This window comes from Gossypium hirsutum, chromosome A06 (genome assembly GCF_007990345.1).
Source record: "Gossypium hirsutum isolate 1008001.06 chromosome A06, Gossypium_hirsutum_v2.1, whole genome shotgun sequence".
NCBI classification, from domain to species: domain Eukaryota; kingdom Viridiplantae; phylum Streptophyta; class Magnoliopsida; order Malvales; family Malvaceae; genus Gossypium; species Gossypium hirsutum.
In genome coordinates, this window is record NC_053429.1 from 1,696,738 (window position 1) to 1,717,244 (window position 20,507).

Genomic DNA, 20,507 nt, shown 5'->3' on the forward strand with positions numbered 1-20,507 from the left:
TACAAAAACTAAAATAACCAAATTAAAATATAAATATTAAATCCACAACTTTCCTAAAATATAGAAACTATAAAACATATTTTAACCTAAATATAATTATAACATAAAAACAAACCAAAACATAAAATACACTGATTATAAGCCAACAAATTATTGGTACCACTAATGAGTGCACATGCAGACGTTTTTGTAATTCACCTAACTTGCTAGGAGGGGCCTAAAGGGGGTACTCTAGGCCCCCAACCTTCTTCTTTCACTTTCAAATTATTTAAATATTTTAATTTTTTTAAAAAATTCATTTTTGAAATATAAAAAAATATTTTTATAATTTAATAATTTTTAATATTATATAAAACTTTAACTCCGATATCGTGAGACGGTAAGTAGTTGGCAATGAGCAGCAACAACTTGGTCTACTGGTCTAAAAAAAATACCATGACAAGTAGCTGAAATATCTAAGAACAAGACAATGATCCGCCTAACACAAACCGTTGTTCATGCTCAGTTCCATTTTAGCACAAACAGTTGGAGGTATATGGTTTAATTCTAGTTTTAGTCCCTGTATTATTACTAAAATTTAAGATTTAATCCTACAAATTTGATATGATTTTTTCCTTTATAACATTATTAATAGTCCCAATTTGATAATATCGCTAGTTGTTATCCTTAAAAAAGATGATTTTATTTAAGAAAAAAGGGCCTTAATTAAATTTCCACATTGCTCTAAATATATGATTGAATAATAGTAAAAACAATTTCTTTTAAAAAAATATATAGCTTTGATAGAAAAATTAATGAAATTGTTATTTTGAGCTTATTAATAATACTGAATAGAAAAATTAAATTAAAATATAGAGATTAATACGAAGATTCGCTCGAAAAGTGAGAGAATTTAGATAATAAATTGTCTCTCTTCCATATGAGTTTCTCAAGTAATATGATATTAGTTGTTAGGCTTAATATTCTTCAAATAATAGCACAACTCATTTAAAACTGTTCAATAAATTGCCAAATTTTTAAAAAATTCTTATTAAGCCCTTTACATTTTAAAAAATTTGACTAAATCCCAAAATTTTTAAAAAATTAATCAACCCCCCCACACAAACTCAACTCTTTTCAAATCAATACCAAGAGTGAAATCAAACAAAAGGGTATTAATTATAAAATGATAATTAATGGTTTGCCAGCAATAGCCAACAATTTTAATCACTCTTCCCTGCTGTTTTAGTGTCTCTATTCTCTGCCAATCATTTAAGAAGATTATCATTCTTAATTTATCCTATTTAGAACATTTTTGTCGGCGCTTTTGTTTCTTTTTTAAATCTCATTTTTTATATATTTAATTAAATTTGCTAACAAATTAATTTAATAAAACAAACCCAATTTATGTAATAATAAATATATAAATATTATATAATTAACAATTTTTAAAAATTAAAAAATAAATTTTTTTAAAATTTATTACATATATTTAATTTATTGTAATGCAAATTGAGTGGTTAATTTTTTTTAATTAATCGGTTAATTAATTGATGCATAATGATGAGTTTCAATTGGATAAGAGAAATAAGTTCAAATATTCGTTTATTATTTATTAAATTTATTTTATTAATTTATTAATGTCAATGTCAAGAAGCCAGAAATGTACAGCCTGTCTTCACACTTACGTTTCCTAATAAATAAAATAAAAAATGTTTGAATAAAGACTTAAATTTAATAACAATAAATAAATAGATGACTCTTGTTTTGATTGTATTTGCAAAAGTGAGAAAAACGACCAAAGCTAAAAATAGGTAAAATTTTAGTTTTAGTCCTTTCAGATATAATTTAGATTAATTCACTTCATTTTATGGATTGCTGTAATATAACACTTAGCTATTAACTATCTAGGCTTCTTAATTGCATGTTTAATCGTTGTTCATTCTCTGTACACTTGTCCTCTTTTTGGGTTTGGTTGTTGAAATGCTCTAAGTGTTCTATTGTACACTTATAAATATTACAACTGATATGTTATACTCACAGTAATAGTCAAAATTGTTTTTAAATCTCAATATTTTGTACTAATTCTCTGCTCAGTGTTCGTAATTTATGCACTGACGCAAGGTCGAATATTATAAAATTAAAAGAGGGCCTAATTAAAGGATAGAGACTGATATTCAAAATCATATAAAATTATTATTTGTTGGCATCATAAACCAAGGTTCGATTACTCTATCACCCATTCTTCTCCCCTTAAAAGAAGGGTAAACTACATTATTAGTCACTAAACAATATGAAAGTTTTCATTTTGGTCACTTAATTAAAAAAATACAATTTGGTCACTGAATTATTTAAAAAATTTTATTTAAGCCACTGAACTATTTAAAATTTTTTAATTAAGTCATTGGATTATTAAGTTTTTTTTTAAAGTTCTGCTGACGAATTCCAAGCAATGATTCGACAATCGGTATGGTAAATTAGTACTCATTGACAAGTAGAAGAACATACCTTAGATCTAAGTTAAATTGATGATTAGTGTTGGAGATCAAAGAAAAAAGCTATTTGAATTTGATTCGTAGATTCTTAACATTCAAAATTGTTTCATGAAAAAAAAATTATAGAAGAAAAGGAGAAAGAGAACTTTGATTGGTGCAAACAGTGTGAATAAAAAAAGTCATATAACATTGATTTTAATAGTACAATGACTTAAATGAGAACTTTTAAATAGTTCAATGATCAAATTGTAACTTTTTTAGTTAAGTGACCAAAACGAAAACTTACTCATAGTTTAGTGACTAATGGTGTAGTATACCCTTAAAAGAAAGACTAAGTGCGAAAATTGAGCAGAAGAGAAGGACCAAAACACAATTTGACTCTTTACTTAGAATAGCAAAATGGGCTTTGGCTGTTTTCTGCTGACACGTAATCTCTTCTCTTCTTTTTCTTACTCACTCGAGTCTCGACATTTCCGAGGTACACACCCAACATACAAAATCTCTCTCTATTTTGCTCATAAGCCTCACTGTATAAGCTTTGAATTTTCCCAGGTTCGTTTCATTTCCTTTAATTTTTTCTTATACATATTTTTCTAAAAATTTTTATTTGTTGGGTTTTTAATGATATAAATGTTTCTTGGTACATTCTAATGGTCAAAAGAACGAATATGCTTTAATTCCATCAACTGTCCTCTTTTTTTCCCATTTATTTATTTTTATTTTGATTGGTTCAATCAAGTATTCAAATCCCTTTTTTTCTTTTTTCTTTTTGAATTTACAACTGAGAAATATACTATAAAATAGAAAAAAACCCAGAGTTTCTCAGCTGTTTTTTTTTTATTATTAATCTTGTTTGGTTTGCTTTGATTCATGTTTTTCTTGTTTCTTTTTGGTGGAGTTCACTGAGCATTGAACAATTCCCAAGTTTATACGTTATTGTCTCGCTATTGCTTTGTTCATCAGTTTTGTAAGTTTCTAACTGGTGCGTTATTTTTTCTTTAGCTAAGAAAAAGGATTTTTTTAATTGATCGGGTTCTTGAATTATGTATTGATTTTGAGTTTTATAATCTGGGTATTTGCAGAATTGTAAGTTCTATGCTTTTTGGAGTGAGATTTGAAGAATCCCAATAGACAAAAAGGCCATCTTTTGGGATTGGGATTTTAAATTATGGTTGAATTTTCAACTGTTTAAGATCTGGGTGTGTCTTTAGAATTTTCAAAGGGAAGAGGATGTATGCTGTGGGGAGACTAGGTAGCTATATATCTCGTGGTGTTTATACTGTGTCTGGTCCATTTCATCCCTTTGGTGGTGCTGTTGATATAATTGTAGTTGAACAACCTGATGGGACCTTTAAAACATCACCTTGGTATGTTCGGTTTGGTAAATTTCAAGGGGTTTTAAAGACAAGGGAAAAGGTTGTTAGTATCTGTGTTAATGGAATCGAAGCGAATTTCCATATGTTTCTTGATCATAAAGGGGAAGCATATTTTTTAAGGGAAGTAGATGGTGAAGAAGGGGAATCTGAAGGTGTTCCGTTTCCTTTTCCTTCTGGATATGATACGGATGAGCCTATGTCTGTTAATAGAATGCCAATGAAGTCTAAAAGTTGTAACTATGATGCTGATAGGTCTAATTCCGCGGGTGATGTTGATGTGAGTAATGGGAAGATTTTGGCTAGGACTACTTCTCGGAGGTCACGGATATTTGGACTTGTTTTTGGACGGAGGTCGATGAAGGAGGATGGTTACCAGGAAGCTATAGGTGCTGCTGATGTAATGAGGTTAGATCCTTTGGAGCGTGCTGAAATTGCTGCTGACTTGTTGGAGGTGAAGTGGTCTACTAATCTTATATCTAATGGATCAAATACTAATGGTTCTGGATTACCTTCCACGAATGATGCATTGGATGATAAAGGCTCCGAAGAGCATACACCGATTACTCGTGAAGAAAACCAGTTTCAATCTTCAGTACATGATGAGGAGGGAAAGAATAATGTTGAAGAAAACCAGTTTCACTCTTCAGTACATGATGAGGAAAATGGTGTTGGTCACCAGACATTACTAGAGGAAACTGAATGCTGCAATGAGCAAAAGGTCAGTTCTCATTCCGGCCTTGAGAATGTGGAGTATTCTGTCGAGGAATCTAGCATACAAGTGTCTTATCTAGGTTTGGAGCAACAACTTGATGAACCCTCATCATTAGGTGAAGGTTTTATGGAAGATAAAAGCAAAGTAATAGTCAATAATTCGGTAAGTATTGATGACCAAAGTGTTGTAAATTCTGATCACAATGAGAACGACATGGGTGCTGTCTTAGACATGAGTGGTCCTGATCTACATTGTCAACATAACTTTGAAGAATTTACGGACAAGCGGTTTGATGAAGAACCCGGTGGTACTGAAAGGAATGTTGTTTTACCAGTCCTTGGGAATTCCAATAAGGAGGTTGTTCCAGAGAGTCTTCAACCATTTGTTTACTCCAAAATGTCAGAGAGCTCGGTAATAACTTCGGATGGTTCAAGTGAACAAACTCATCAAATAATGAGCGTTTCCGATGTAGGAAATGGGAAATTATGTGTTCATGCTGAAACACTGGTTACAACGACTGCGCTAGTGCCAGAGGTGAAACGCTTATTCAAAATGTTCAATATAGTTGCCGAAACATTTTAAACAAATATGATTTTAAGTGTATTTTGCACCTTATTTAATGATGCATTGCTCTTTTGAAGGCAACCACACTTGAAATTATAAGAACCTAAGCTTTTTCTTTGAATAATATTCTCTTGATTGATAATTAAAAATTGTTACTGAAACTGATGGAATAGATGGTTAAACTCAGGTTATGGTTCTTAAGCAAACGGAGGACATGGAGTTGGATTCTGAAGGGGAAATAACAGTCTCGGAATCCTGCTCTCAAATGGCTAGTGTTGACCCTGTAATTGGTTTAGAAGAAATGAAGTTACATAGCTTTCACACCTCTTCCACCATCAGTGATTTGGGTGATCAAGCTGAAGATGAGAAAAATACTGACGATGTTGTCCATTGTTCTTTGGAGTCCGTTGATGATTCTCAAAACTTTTATCATGATCGTGACCCCAAGAGAAGTATTCCACCATCAGAGAGTTCTGATGATGAACAATTCCTTTTTAGTGACCTCGATGAACTCAAACTTTGTGAGCCAGATTCTGTAAATAAAGATCTCCATCCTTCAGCTTGTATAGAAAATGAAGGAAATGGTTTGTGTAATGTTCATAACGAGTCCTATTTAAATCCTGATAATTTTGTTCAGGAGAATCCGTCAAATGATCTAGAAGACTCTGTAGGAAAGTCAAGGACTATATCTAATCCTATTAGTATTTCCAGAAATCATAGAGTAGCTGGTGAGAATAATGGGTTGCAGGTGGAATCACTTCCTAATATGTGGTCTCTTGATGCCAAGTTTGACGCAAATAACCATCGTCCTGTAAGCCATTCTATGGACTCAAGTTCTGGAACCATGAAGTGGACATCAAGCACGAAAGATGATATGAGCTGTAAAAGGTTGGATGCAGATCAGGAACAACCATTAGAACATGAAAGGTCTAGTAGTGATGAGAGCGAGACTTCAGGGAAACTGAAAAATACTCTTTATAATCCTGCTGTTGGTAAGAGCAATTTTTTATCCTTTTATTTTTCTTTTCTTTGATCGTTAAGAGAACATGGGTACTATGTACTATATTAAAATAGATTTCTTGGTCCCAAAAGGACAATACAAAGCACTCAAGAAATTAATTATCATGCTAAAGTACAACATGCCTACTACTTGTTATGATTTTTGGTTAAACATTAAAAGAAATATTGTCTTTTGGTGTAACTGCTCTCTAGGCTATAAATTGTGGAAAGTGACATCCATTGTGCTTTATGCAGAGATATCTCTTTGCAAACACTTACTATATGAAGGGATGGGGGCTGAAGCTGCATGTGAAGTGTTTGATGCTGAAAAACTGGATAGCAAAAAAATTAGCTCTTTAGGTGCTGCTGTTGTGAAGAATGATAAACTTGTTGTTCGAATTGGGGGTCATTACTTTCCATGGGATGAAGCAGCACCTATTATTTTAGGGATGGTTGCGTTTGGAAGTGAAAAAATATTTGAACCAAAAGGCATGATACCAGTTGACAGAGTGGAGAAATCCATTGAAGGGGATCCATCAAAAGATGTTTCCCGTAGTGGTAGCTGGAGGCTTTGGCCTTTTTCTTTGAAAAGATCAAGATCTAGGAAGGCTGTGCAACTGGCTCCAGCCGATACCAGAGATTTGGATGCTGAGATTGCTGCAGAGGTTACTGCTGCTATTGACGATGATAAAAATTTGCTTAAATCCAAGCAGATGAAGAAAATGATCAGGGCAATCACTCCAACCTCTGAACAGTTGGCTTCGTTGAATCTAAAGGATGGGATGAATCATATAACCTTCACGTTTTCAACCCCAATGCTAGGGAAGCAGCAGGTCCTTTTTGTTGAATCCTTACTTGAAGTTACATATTCTTTCTGAAATCTTATTTAGTTTTATGTTGTTAAGATCATTCCTGATTTATCACTTGTTGTCCTGGATGTGCTCACTCAAAAGCATTTAATAAACAGGTTGATGCCAGAATCTATTTGTGGAAATGGAACACTCGTGTAGTAATCTCAGACGTTGACGGGACAATTACAAAGTAAGGATGTTTCTTAGATTTACTGGCATTTAATTTATTCTTACATGCAGCTTTAACATAAACTTTTGGATAACTTTCAGTGATATTTTGTTTTGTCTGCAAGTCTTAGTCTTGGCTCAAGTTTATGAATGACTTAATATAGTCTTGAATTCCTACTTGAATTTTTTTTTACAGTGCTTTCTTTTATAATCTGGTTCTTTCCTAAGTTCTTAAGTGCAGCAGCTAAGGTTTCTCTTGGTCATTTCTTGCTTCCCTAATTGTATATATATGGTTACAGATCAGATGTTCTTGGCCAGTTCATGCCTTTGGTCGGGATAGATTGGTCACAAACAGGTGTTGCGCATTTATTTTCAGCTATTAAGGTTCGTTGTCTTCATTTTCCATTTTAATTTCTTAGTTCATGGTTTTGCTAGTCCTTGCACAACCAAAAAAAGAAACATCCCTTTGGTTTGTGAACCGTATATGGTCTTAGTGCTGATTGAGCTTTAGCTAAATTTAATCGTTGTTGTTGCAACAACTAGGAGGATATGGGTTCAAGCGCGCTTAAGCGTGTATTATCCTTTGATTTAAGGGTCCGCGCGGGGGGGGGGGTGTTAGGGGTAGTATAGGAATTGTATCAACCTTTATATGGTCTTAGTGGAGGCCATTGCATATGTGCAACCATTGTCTTATTTCATACCGTAGAAAGAAGTGCTTTACTATATTTTAGATGGATTCTAATGCATGGATATGAATAACAATGTTAATATGATTAATGGATCAAAATTCTTCTTCCATATTACAGGAAAATGGTTATCAGTTGCTTTTTCTTAGTGCACGTGCAATAGCCCAGGCATATATCACCAGACAATTTTTAGTCAACCTTAAGCAGGTAATCTATGCTAGTCTAATGCTTTTCTTTTATTGAACCGTGAATTCAAATATTTTATAAGTTTCTTGTTTCCGGTTGTCCTTATGTGTTAACTTACCACTATTGCTCTTAAAAGGGAGAAACTTTTTGACAAACATGATTTTTATCTATAGGATGGTAAGGCATTACCAGATGGGCCAATTGTTATATCCCCTGATGGACTTTTTCCATCCCTATATCGAGAAGGTAACTCTCTTTCATTTCTGTGACTTAATAGATTTATGACATTTCTGCAATAAATAACATGACAAGCCATAGCTGTACCTTCAGAAACTGATGCATGAGACTGAGACCTGCAATTATAACCTGAAAAAAAGAATCAAAAGTTTAGTTGTTATGACACTTTGAGCTGCAATAAATTCAATGAAACCTTGTCCTATTTTATTTTGTTTCTGCTATCATGTAGGAATTAAGCTTCCTATGAAGTTAAATGGGCTTCATATTCATATTCAATATGTTATTATTCCGGTTTGGGTCATATGATTTTAACCCTTCAAGCATACCAGAGTTTATTACACATCTATATCTCAAACCACATTATTTAAACTGAAACATCCTATTTATTTTTCAGTTATTAGAAGAGCTCCTCATGAGTTCAAGATTGCTTGCTTAGAGGTTAGTTTCTCTGCTCGGTTATTAGAAGAGCTCCTCATTATGAGTCCAAAATTCGGAACATTTTAGTTTTTTAATATATATATTTATCTATATATTTGATTTACAGGAGATTAAGGCATTGTTTCCATCTGATTGCAATCCATTCTATGCTGGTTTCGGGAATAGAGACACCGATGAAATCAGCTACGTTAAGGTTGGAATCCCGATAGGAAAAATCTTCATTATTAACCCAAAGGTAATTAATTAGCGCTTTCATGCTTAAAGAAAGGCGACTGTATACTTCTGATGTTACTGCACTAAACTTTCGGTAAAAGTACTATGGAAGCCCCTGTGGTAGGAATTAGATTGTATTTTGCTCTTTCTACTAAAAAAATGGGCAAATTAGTCTCTGCAAATTAGATCAAATAGCAAATTGGTTATTTCTTTTAAAAATTCATCCCTTTGTACTGTTAAAAAGGCGTGGCTAATATAAAAATCAGACAGTAACATGTGGCATATCACTTGCTCCTCATGTTGGCGCACAAGGACAAGTTTTTAACAGTAAAAATGATGGAATTTTTAATAAAAGGACTAATTTGCTTTGTGATCTATGTACATGTTTTTCGAGTATAGGATCCATAATACAAGAGCTTCCATGGTACTTTTACCCCAAACTTTCTCTTCTAATGGTTTTGTGTTTGTAGGGTGAGGTTGCCGTGAACCGTCGTGTTGACACAAAATCTTATACATCTCTTCACGCTCTTGTTCATGGCATGTTCCCACCGACTACCTCCTCCGAGCAGGTTTTGCTACGTTTTCTTTTCCATTTATCTCACAACGACTATTAGTACTGGGTTGTTGCTTAAGTTCTTTACTTCTATTGATTACAGGAAGATTTCAATTCGTGGAATTTCTGGAAACTGCCACCTCCTGTATTCGACATATGAAGTTGTCGGCTAAAGTATGTTGCTTTAGCATTTGGATGCCAAGATAGATGGATGATGATTTCTTTGATCATTCCGGAGCTGTCCAGGTATAAAAATTTGTTGTTGGTTTTGCCTGTACTTCCCGAGATACCACCAGCTATTATCATAAACTGTTTATAACACGATAACGGTGGCAAATTACAGGTTATAAATAGTCATGACTGCTTGAAGAACTTTCACCCTGCTCTCAAAAGTGCAGATTCGGTCAACTCTCGGTTGTCGTCGAAAATAATTTATTTGAAATTTTTTATAGAATCTCTGAAGCTTTATATTGGCTTCATTGTAGTTTGATTTATAATTTGTATAGTGAATGATTGTGATCCCACAAACAATTCCAGTATGTATACATTCATGGGAGAAAAGGGTAGTTTTAATTATTGTTTATATATATTTGTTGCTTATACAAAATAAATCTTTCATTATTAGTTCATAGGAGATTGCTTGTAATCCAATCAACCCAATTCTTTCAAGTACATACTAAGATGAATGTTATCTTTTAAAGATGAATGAATCTACAGGATTTACCCTTTGTGTACACTGACGAAAGGAACTCGGAATTTTCCCATTGATTAACAAAAAAATGGAATAAAGTAAATGGATACGATTCAAATGAACGCTTTACAAATGCAAAATTCTCACCTTCAAGTGTTTCTCTGCAAATTCCGATCTCATTATCATCAATGAAGCCACTACCATTGGCATCCACCGATCTGATTATACGCTTGCTCTTCCTACTAGTGAACCATCCACCATTGGAGACTCGTATAGCATCGGCAAGCTCGTCTCTGCTAATCTTGCCATCTTTATCATCATTGAATTTCTTTAACCATCTTTTGAACTCATCTATCGTCATTTCCCGCTTGCCATCGACGGAGTACGCACGAGTTTTAATGGCCATTTCTGATAAACAGAAGCCCGGAAAATCCCTTCGTCACACTGTAATTTGCTTGCTAACTTCCCCAATGTACAAATGTTTGAAGGTTTCTAATATTTATACCATTTCCTTGTGTTTTGTGCCTTTGCAAATACAATATATAGAAACTGATTGGCTTTAGCTTAATTTAAACATGCCGAAAGCGTATTTTAAGCAAAAGCAAAAGTCTTTAAAAGTTTAAGGTTAAATTATAGTTTTGATCCCTTTATTAGACTTAAATTTGGGAATTACTTTTTATGCTTTAATTTGATATAATTTGACAATTTACTTTTACAATGTCACTAATTAATCGAAATAGGTAACATCGTTAACCTTTTGTATTGCTTTGATACATATACTAGACATAAATTTAGGATTTAATTTTTATGCTTTAACTTAGCATAATTTAGTATTCTACTTTTATAATGTCACTAGTTAGTTGAAATCAATAATACTAACTTTTCCTATTAAAATATTGACACGGGTTTTCTCTTAGAAACAATACTCCCAACTCATCATGTTGACATGGATTTTTTTATGACAAAAACAGTATTTTAAAGAAAAAATTACTACAATATTTTAACCAAAATAGTTAACAGTGTTAACTATTTAGATTAACATAATAGAGGGAGTAAACCCATAATCTGTCCAAACTTTTAGACTCAAAATTGTTTATACCATAGGAAACATTAATGAAATAGATTTACCAATAGCTTTTTTTTGCAAACTTTGCCTAATATACTTTTATTCCTTCTTTACTTAATTATAAACACCTATAAAAGCCATAAAAAAGTACTAAAAGTGTTTGATGCATGTTCTTTGGCATTGGTAGCCAAAAAAAGGACATTAAAGGAAGGATATTTGAGCCACTTTATAGGAGCCAGAGCTGTGTACCCCTTGATGGCTTTGGTAGTGCTATTGATATTTCATAAATTTGTGGTTCAAAATTCAGTTTTTCTCCTGTAGAATTAAGTACTTTTCATATTTGTTTTGCGACATATAAATATATTATTTTGGAATTTATAGTTGTTGTTCTAATAATGTCATTTTTAATAATTGAACTTGAGTTCTTTTTCTAGAAATACAATGTGCTTTATTATTGCACCCATCACTTATTTGTAAAATATGAAAATTTTAAACCCTTCTTCTGTCCTCAAGTTGCAACCTTTTTTTTTAACTTACTTTGTATATAAAAGGGTATTTTAATATTTTTCTAATTAAATTGGTGCCCGATTGATATATGACACCAACTAAGTTAGAAGCTTAATATAAGTATAGATACTAGAATGACAAATTTTCGGTTTTCAAGTCCATTTAATTGAAAATTGAGCATTTTAAGGTTGTTTTTTTCCTCCCTTAATTTCTTAAATTACTCTTAAACACTTGAATAATTTTACTTACTTGAGGTTAACTAAGTATTAGTCACCAGTTGAGTCTTAACTCGATTGGCATGGATTTTGTTGCTAGTGCAGAAGGATGTGAGTTCGAGTGTGCTGAAGCGCATTATTCTCTTATTTATGGGTTGAGAAAGGATTATTGCTAATTCTAGACATTGTGTAATTAAACAACTAGATTAAGCTCAAGAAGTTGAATACATTCATGGGAGAAAGGGGTAGTTTTAATTATTGTTTGAAAGAAGTGAATCGACCACTAGAATTATTGCTCTTAGAACCAGAAATAAATAGGCTTACCCTTTCAATTGATTCAAAATTATTAGACGGATGCTTTAGCCAAAAAATCTGATAATCAAAATTGTCGTGTTGTAAGAAAAAACAAATAAAAGAATAGAATCCGGTTGGGGAAGAAAAAAAACTTTTTTTTTATTGAGCGTCTTCGCTCTTTTTGTTTTGATGATCTTATTAGAATCAGAATTTTTTTATTATATTAATTTCTACCCTATTTTCTCCGAGTTCATTCTTGAGGGAACCTCATTTCATTTAAAGTATTTCGTTGGATTCCTTCCGATCATTTTATTTTCTAATCTCGTTGGAAATCATATAAAGACAATTCGAATTTGACAAATCATATATATTTGTTGCTATTACAAAATAACATTTCATTATTGGTTCATAGGAGATTTGTAATCCAATCAACCCAATTTTCTGAAGTACATACTGACATGAATGCAATATTTTAAAGATGATCGAATCTATTGGATTTATCTTCTGTGAAAAGAACTCGGATTATTAACATTGTTTGATCAACCAAAAAGGAATAAATAAAGGGATAAGATTCAAATAATCACTTTACAAATACAAAATTTTAATGTTTAAGTATTTTTCTGCAAATTCCGCAAGGTTTTTGATCTCATTATCATCAATAAAGCCATTACGATCGGCATCCACCGATCCGATTATACGCTTGCTCTTCCTCCCAGTGAACCATCCACCGCGGGAGACTCGTATAGCATCGGCAAGCTCGTCTCTGCTAATCCTTCCATCCTTATCATCATCAAATTTCTTTAACCATCTTTTGAACTCATCCATCGTCATTTCCCGCTTGCCATCGACGACAGAGTACGTACGAGTTTTAATGGCCATTCCCGATAATCGAAGCCCGGAAAACCCTTGGTCGCACCCTGTAATTTGATTGCTTGATAGCTATCTAGCCAACTTCCCCAATGTACAAACGTTTGAAGGCTTCTCATATTTATACCATTCCACTGTGCTTTTGCAAATACAATATAGAAGTGGATTGGCTTTAGCAGCTAAATTAAAACATGCGGACGGGTATTTCAAGCAAAAGCAAAAGTCTTTAAAAGTTTAGGTAAAAATTTAGTTTTGTTCCTTCTATTAGGCTTAAATTTAAAATTTTGTATCTATGTTTTTTTTTTTTAAAAATCTCATTATAAATTCTGATCATATTTGTTCTTTTTGATTTAATACTTAGAATTATCCATAGCCCCTCCCCGACCATTATTAGGAGGATAACGCGCTTCAGCGAACTTGAACTCACATCCTCCTGCATTGGCAATAATACTTACGTCAATCGAACTAAGACTCAATCGAGTAGTATCTATGTTTTAATTTGACATAGTCTATAAAAATGTTGACATGGTTTTTTTTTCTTAAAAAGGTCATGCCAATTCATCATGTTGTGACATGAATATTCTTATGATGGAAGCGAAGTAATGATCAAATTATATCAAATTAAAGTGTAGTGATAAATTTTCAAAGTTGAATATATTAGAGGGACTAAAACCAAATTTGACCAAAGTTTTAAACACAATTGTTTGTCTTTTTTTTTGTTTTTTTTTCTTTGGATAGAATTAAACACAATTGTTAGTACCCTAAAAAGCATTGAAAAAAGAAGAAGATATATGGGTAGCTTTTTTTCGCAAACGTTGCCTAATATTCATTTGTTCCTTCATAAGTTAGCATAAACAAAGGCAATAGGGCCATAAAAGAAGTGCTAAAACTATATGATGCATGTTCAAATCCAAGGAACCAGACGATAAGTGATTAATATATGAAAATTTTGATTAGAGTTGTCAGCCACTAAGTTAGGCAATTATGTTAATACAATCTTTCGTGTAAAGGGTCATTAAAAATGGGATATTTGAGCCTCCCCCTTATATAGCCAAAATTGTACCCAATATGCATTTAACAGATGGGTACCCTTTGATGGCTTAGAATAGATTAATGTTTGTGGGCTATATATTTAGAGATGGCATGGGGGACTCCATTCGAAATTAGATATTAATTTATTCATAGTAAATTCGATCTGAAAATTTAAAGTTATATTTGATTTCGACTCATCTCGATTCAATATGTTATAATTTTTAATTTTATTTTTATCAAAATAGAATAAATAATTTTAATTTTTGTTATCTTATACTATTAATTATTTTTTAAATATAATTATGGTGGAGTAAATATTAAAAAAATTGTTACTATATATTTTAAATTAACATTATATATAAAAGCTGTATTTTGATAATTATCTTAAGATAGGATGAGGCTGGGTTTTTTTAAATTTGATCTCGACTCAATTTAACTAATTAAAAATTTAAACCAACATTAAAATTTGATTTAAAAAAAAAACTCAAATCGAATCAAATTAGAATTCATTAGATTTGAGTATTTTTACCATCTCTATATATTTTATAGGAAACCTTAGTTTGCGCCAACCGCCAACTATGAATAAAGGGTTCAAAGAATTAAGGTTTAGCTTAGTTAGTGTAGTCATACTTAAAGATAATATCCAGTAAATAAGGTATTGATTCAATGGCAATATTTAAGCCTTGATATTTTACGTTCAAGTCTCACTTTATATAAATGTGTGGGTAAATAAGAAGGAAACAAAAAATTTAGGGGTTAGAATTATATTATAAATTTTTGGGGTCAAAAGATAATTTTAACATTATACTAATTTATTATTTTTTAAATTTTTTAAGGGATTTAAAAGAAATTTTACCATTTTGAGAGGACCAAAATCATTGCTTACCCCTTGCATTCACTTCCATGTGTGGATTCTCATATTTATTCTAATTATGTTAGTTAATTTGTGTTTAGTTAGTTATTCAATTTAATATTTATAATAATTGATTCTAATTGGAACTATTAATATAGTTGTAATTTGAAATGAAACAATGGCTTGAATTTACAAGCCTTAAAATTTTTAAAAAAATGTCTAAGATTTCTAGGCAACAAATTGGTGTTAATAAATATTTGGTGTTTCAATTGTCATTATTTGTTGTTAGTCTTATTGTAATCTTAGTAAATTCATAGTTCAATCTATTTTCGATAAATTAATATCAGAGCTTCGTTTCAATTATTTTTATAATATTTGTAAAGCGGTTGTGTTCGTGCTATTTTTTGTTGCTTCTGTTTTCACTTAAAACGTTACTATAATTGCAAGTGCGTTATCAACTAAATACAAAGTTGAGAAAATATATTGACAAAAATAACTTCAATCTATAATGCATCAACATGCGGGTAATGCTGGTTCACCAATGATTGCTTAAATTATCTAACAAACTCTTGAAAGAATAGAAGAACGGTATAATAGAGACAGCACATAGTGTTATTCTACTATGTGTAAGTGATACAGCATTACAAGGGGTAGCTGAAGAGACCACCACGCTTATTTGTGGCTCCAATAAAATGGCAAGTACATGACGAAGTCATTGATGAACCGACTCTACCTTAAGCAACAACTTTATACCAAGAAGATAGAGGAAAGTACAACTATTTCACAACACCCTTAATTAGTATAAAACGAGTAAACAAGATGAAAATTTATTAAAATTAGGTAACTAAAATGAATGTATAATAACATTGTCTAACCCCAAATTAACGGCGAGTAATCGAAACGAAAATGGTTCGTAATATGATGCCCTTTTTGCAAATTTTTAATCTGCAGTACCCAAAATAAAAATTAATGATAATTGGGTGGCTAAATATGTAGTTTACCGTTGTTTATACAAAATATACCTTCATTATTATTTATTAGTTCATAGGAGATTGCTTGTAATCCAATTTTCTAAAGTTCATACATCATAAATATAAGATGAATGTGTATGCCGAGGTTTGATATTAGATTAACTCTGATTGTTAACATTGTCTGATAGACCAAACAAAAAAAAAAAAGAAAAAGGAATAAATAAAGAGATACGATTCAAACAACCACTTTACAAATACAAAATTTTCACATTCAAGTATGTTGCTTTAGCATTTGGACGCCAAGATAGATGGATGATTGATTTCTTCGATCATTCCGGAGCTGTCCAGGCATAAAAATTTGATGTTGGTTTTGCCTGTACTTCCCGAGATACCACCAGCTATTACCATAAACTGTTCATAACACGATAACGGTAGCTAATTACAGGTTATAAATAATCAAGACTGCTTGAAGAACTTTCACCCTGCTCTCGAAAGTGCAGATTCCGGCCAATTCTCGGTTATCGTCGAAAATAATTTATTTGAAATTTTTTATAGAATCTCTGAAGCTTTATATTGGCTTCATTGTAGTTTGATTAATAATTTGTATAGTGAATTATTGTGATCCCACAAACATTTCCAGTATGTATACATTCATGGGAGAAAAGGGTATTAATTATTGTTTATATATATATTTGTTGCTTATACAAAATAAATCTTTCATTATTAGTTCATAGGAGATTGCTTGTAATCCAATCAACCCAATTCTTTCAAGTACATACTAAGATGAATGTTATCTTTTAAAGATGAATGAATCTACTGGATTTACCCTTTGTGTACACTGATGAAAGGAACTCGGAATTTTCCCATTGATTAACAAAAAAATGTAACAAAGTAAATGGATACAATTCAAATGAACGCTTTATAAATGCAAAATTCTCACATTCAAGTGTTTCTCTGCAAATTCCGCAGGGTTTTTGATCTCATTATCATCAATGAAGCCACTACCATTGGCATCCACCGATCTGATTATACGCTTGCTCTTCCTCCTAGTGAACCATCCACCATTGGAGACTCGTATAGCATCGGCAAGCTCGTCTCTGCTAATCCTGCCATCTTTATCATCATCGAATTTCTTTAACCATCTTTTGAACTCATCTATCGTCATTTCCCGCTTGCCATCAACGGAGTACGCACGAGTTTTAATGGCCATTCCCGATAAATAGAAGCCCGGAAAATCCCTTCGTCACACTGTAATTTGCTTGCTAACTTCCCCAATGTACAAACGTTTGAAGGTTTCTAATATTTATACCATTCCCTTGTGTTTTGTGCCTTTGCAAATACAATATATTGAAACTGATTGACTTTAGCTTAATTTAAACATGCCGGAAGCGTATTTTAAGAAAAACCAAAAGTCTTTAAAAGTTTAAGGTTAAATTGTAGTTTTGGTCCCTCTATTATACTTAAATTTGGGAATTAGTTTTTATGCTTTAATTTGACATAATTTGACATTCTACTTTTACAATGTCACTAATTAATCAAAATAGGTAAAACCATTAACCTTTTATATTGCTTTGGTCCATATACTATTCATAAATTTAGGATTTAATATCTATGCTTTAACTTAGCATAATTTAGTATTCTACTTTTATAATGTCACTAGTTAGTTGAAATAAGTAACACTAACTTTTCCTATTAAAATATTGACATGGGTTTTCTCTTAAAAACAATACTCCCTACATCATGCTGACATGGATTTTTTTATGACAAAAACGGTGTTAACTATTTAGATTAGCATAGTAGAGGGACTAAACCCATAATTTGTCCAAACTTTTAGACTCAAAATTGTTTATACCATAGGAAACATTAATGAAATAGATTTATCAATAGTTTTTTTTTTGTAAATACTTTTATTCCTTCTTAACTTAATTATAAACAAACCCTATAAAAGCCATAAAAAAGTACTAAAAGTGTTTGATGCGTGTTCTTTGGCATTGGTAGCCAAAAAAAGGGCATTAAAGAAAGGATATTTGAGCCACTTTATAGGAGCCAAAGCTGTGTACCCCTTGATGGCTTTGGTAGTGCTTTTGATATTTCATAAATTTGTGGTTTAAAATCCAGTTTTTCTCGTGTAGAATTAAATATTTTTCATTTGAACTTAAGTTTTTTTCCTAAAAATATAATGTACTTTATTATTACACCCAATATTTATTTGTAAAATTTGATATTTTTAATCCCTTCTTCTATCCTCAAATTGCAGCCTTTTTTTTTAACACGAAAAAACGAGTGTCTTAAATAAAAATTAGATTATAGCACACCTACAATATGAGTAAAAAAAATTACCTGATAAATATATTTATTAAAAATTTATATAAAAATTAAATGAATATTTAGTTGAAATGATAAACTTAAATATTTAAAATTCATTGTGACACAAGTTCAAATCTTACTATAGTTGAGTTGTTATTGGTTTTATATAAAATGTAAAAGGGTATTTTAATATTTTTCCAAATGAACTGGTGCCCGGTTGATATATGACACCAACTAAGTTAGAAGCTTAATATAAATATAGATTCTAGAATGACAAATTTTTTATTTTCAAGTTCATTTAATTGAAAAATGAGCATTTTAAGATTGTTTTTTTCCTCCGTTGATTTCTTAAATTACTCTTAAATAGTTAAATAATTTAACTTACCTGAGATTAACTAAGTATTAATCACTGATTGAGTTTTCACTTGATTGGTATAAGTATTGTTGCTAATGTAGGAGGATGTGAGTTTTATTGCGTTGATGTGAATTATCCTTTTATTTATGAGTTAGGGAGGAGTTATAGGTAGTTCTAGACATTGTGTCAAGTAGATTAAACTTTTCATGCAAGATTTATTTTTTTAGCCATTTTAATTTCTTATTAAGTTCGTGAAGTTGAATACATTCATGGGAGAAAAGGGTAGTTTTAATTTTTGTTTATATATATATATGTTGCTCTTACAAAATAAAATTTCATTGTTAGTTCATAGGAGATCTGTAATCCAATCAACCCAATTTTCTGAAGTACATACTGAGATGAATGCAATATTTTAAAGATGATTGAATCTATTGGATTTATCTTCTGTAAAAAGAACTCGGATTATTAACATTGTTTGATCAACAAAAAAGGAATAAATAAAGGGATACGATTCAAATAATCACTTTACAAATACAAAATTTTAATGTTCAAGTATTTTTCTGCAAATTCCGCAAGGTTTTTGATCTCATTATCATCAATAAAGCCATTACGATCGGCATCCACCGATCCGATTATAAGCTTGCTCTTCCTCCTAGTGAACCATCCACCGGGAGACTCGTATAGCATCGGCAAGCTCGTCTCTGCTAATCCTTCCATCCTTATCATCATCAAATTTCTTTAACCATCTTTTGAACTCATCCATCGTCATTTCCAGCCTGCCATCGACGACAGAGTACGTACGAGTTTTAATGGCCATTCCCAATAATCGAAGCCCGGAAAACCCTTGGTCGCACCCTGTAATTTGATTGCTAGCTAGCTATCTAGCCAACTTCCACAATGTACAAACGTTTGAAGGCTTCTCATATTTATACCATCCCACTTTGCTTTCGCAAATACAATATAGAAGTGGATTGGCTTTAGCAGCTTAATTAAAACATGCGGACGCGTATTTCATGCAAAAGCCGTGACTCTTTAAAAGATCAGGTCAAGTTTTAGTTTTGTTCCTTCTATTATGCTTAAATTTATGATTTAGTCTCTATGTTTTTTTTAAAAAAAAAATCTCATTATAGATTTTGATTATATCTGCTCTTTTTGATACAATACTTAGAATTACCCATAGCCCCTCCCCGACCCATAAATAGGAGGATAATACGCTTCAGCGCACTCAAACTCATATTCTCCTGTATTGCCAATAATACTTATGTCAATCGAGTAGTCTCTATGTTTTAGTTTGACATAATCTATTAAAATGTTAACATGATTTTTTTTCTTAAAAAGATCATGCCTAACTTATCATGTTGTGACACAAATATTTTTATGATGGAAGTGAAGTAAATGATCAAATCACATCAAATTAAAGTGTAATGACTAATTTCTAAAGTTGAATATATCAGAGGGACTAAAACCAAATTTGACCAAAGTTTTAAACACAATTGTCTTTTTTTTCTTTGGATAGAATTAAACACAATTGTTAGTACCCTAAAAAGCATTGAAAAAAGAAGAAGATATATGGGTAGCTTTTTTTTGCAAACGTTGCCTAATATTCATTTGTTCCTTCATAAGTTAGCATAAACAAAGGCAATAGGGCCATAAAAGAAGTGCTAAAACTATCTGATGCATGTTCAAATCCAAGGAACCAGACGACAAGTGATTAATATATGAAAATTTTGAGTAGAGTTGTTTGCCACTAAGTAAGGCAATTATGTTAATACAATCTTCGGTGTAAATGGTCATTAAAAAACGGGATATTTGAGCCGCCCCCTTATATAGCCAAAGTTGTACCCAATGCATTTAACAGTGGGGTACCCTTTGATGGCTTAGAATAGATTAAT

At 31.7% G+C, this 20,507-nt stretch overlaps 2 protein-coding genes and 1 pseudogene across 5 annotated transcripts; 1 reads left to right on the forward strand and 2 right to left on the reverse strand.

Annotated features, from left to right (window-relative positions):
• The first annotated feature begins 2,899 nt into the window (after positions 1-2,899).
• Positions 2,900-10,086, forward strand: LOC107940316 (phosphatidate phosphatase PAH2). 4 transcript variants are annotated; one of them, XM_041114801.1, is made up of 13 exons: positions 2,900-3,026; positions 3,557-5,096; positions 5,314-6,118; positions 6,381-6,958; positions 7,093-7,166; positions 7,444-7,528; positions 7,951-8,037; positions 8,190-8,262; positions 8,648-8,691; positions 8,798-8,926; positions 9,375-9,473; positions 9,561-9,703; positions 9,801-10,086. In XM_041114801.1, exons 2-12 carry the CDS (start codon positions 3,705-3,707, stop codon positions 9,615-9,617), a joined length of 3,423 nt encoding a protein of 1,140 aa, XP_040970735.1. In that variant the 5' UTR covers positions 2,900-3,026; positions 3,557-3,704; the 3' UTR covers positions 9,618-9,703; positions 9,801-10,086. The 4 variants fall into 4 exon arrangements, with proteins under 4 accessions (XP_040970735.1, XP_040970733.1, XP_040970736.1 ...); XM_041114799.1 differs by having other exon boundaries at positions 2,931-3,441; XM_041114800.1 differs by having other exon boundaries at positions 2,955-3,456.
• Positions 10,087-10,224: 138 nt separating this feature from the next.
• Positions 10,225-10,730, reverse strand: LOC107940318 (polcalcin Phl p 7-like; annotated as a pseudogene).
• A 6,142-nt stretch (positions 10,731-16,872) lies between these two features.
• On the reverse strand, positions 16,873-17,218 carry LOC121230689 (polcalcin Phl p 7). Its single transcript, XM_041115903.1, has one exon. It carries the CDS (start codon positions 17,161-17,163, stop codon positions 16,873-16,875), a length of 291 nt encoding a protein of 96 aa, XP_040971837.1. The 5' UTR covers positions 17,164-17,218.
• Positions 17,219-20,507: the final 3,289 nt, after the last annotated feature.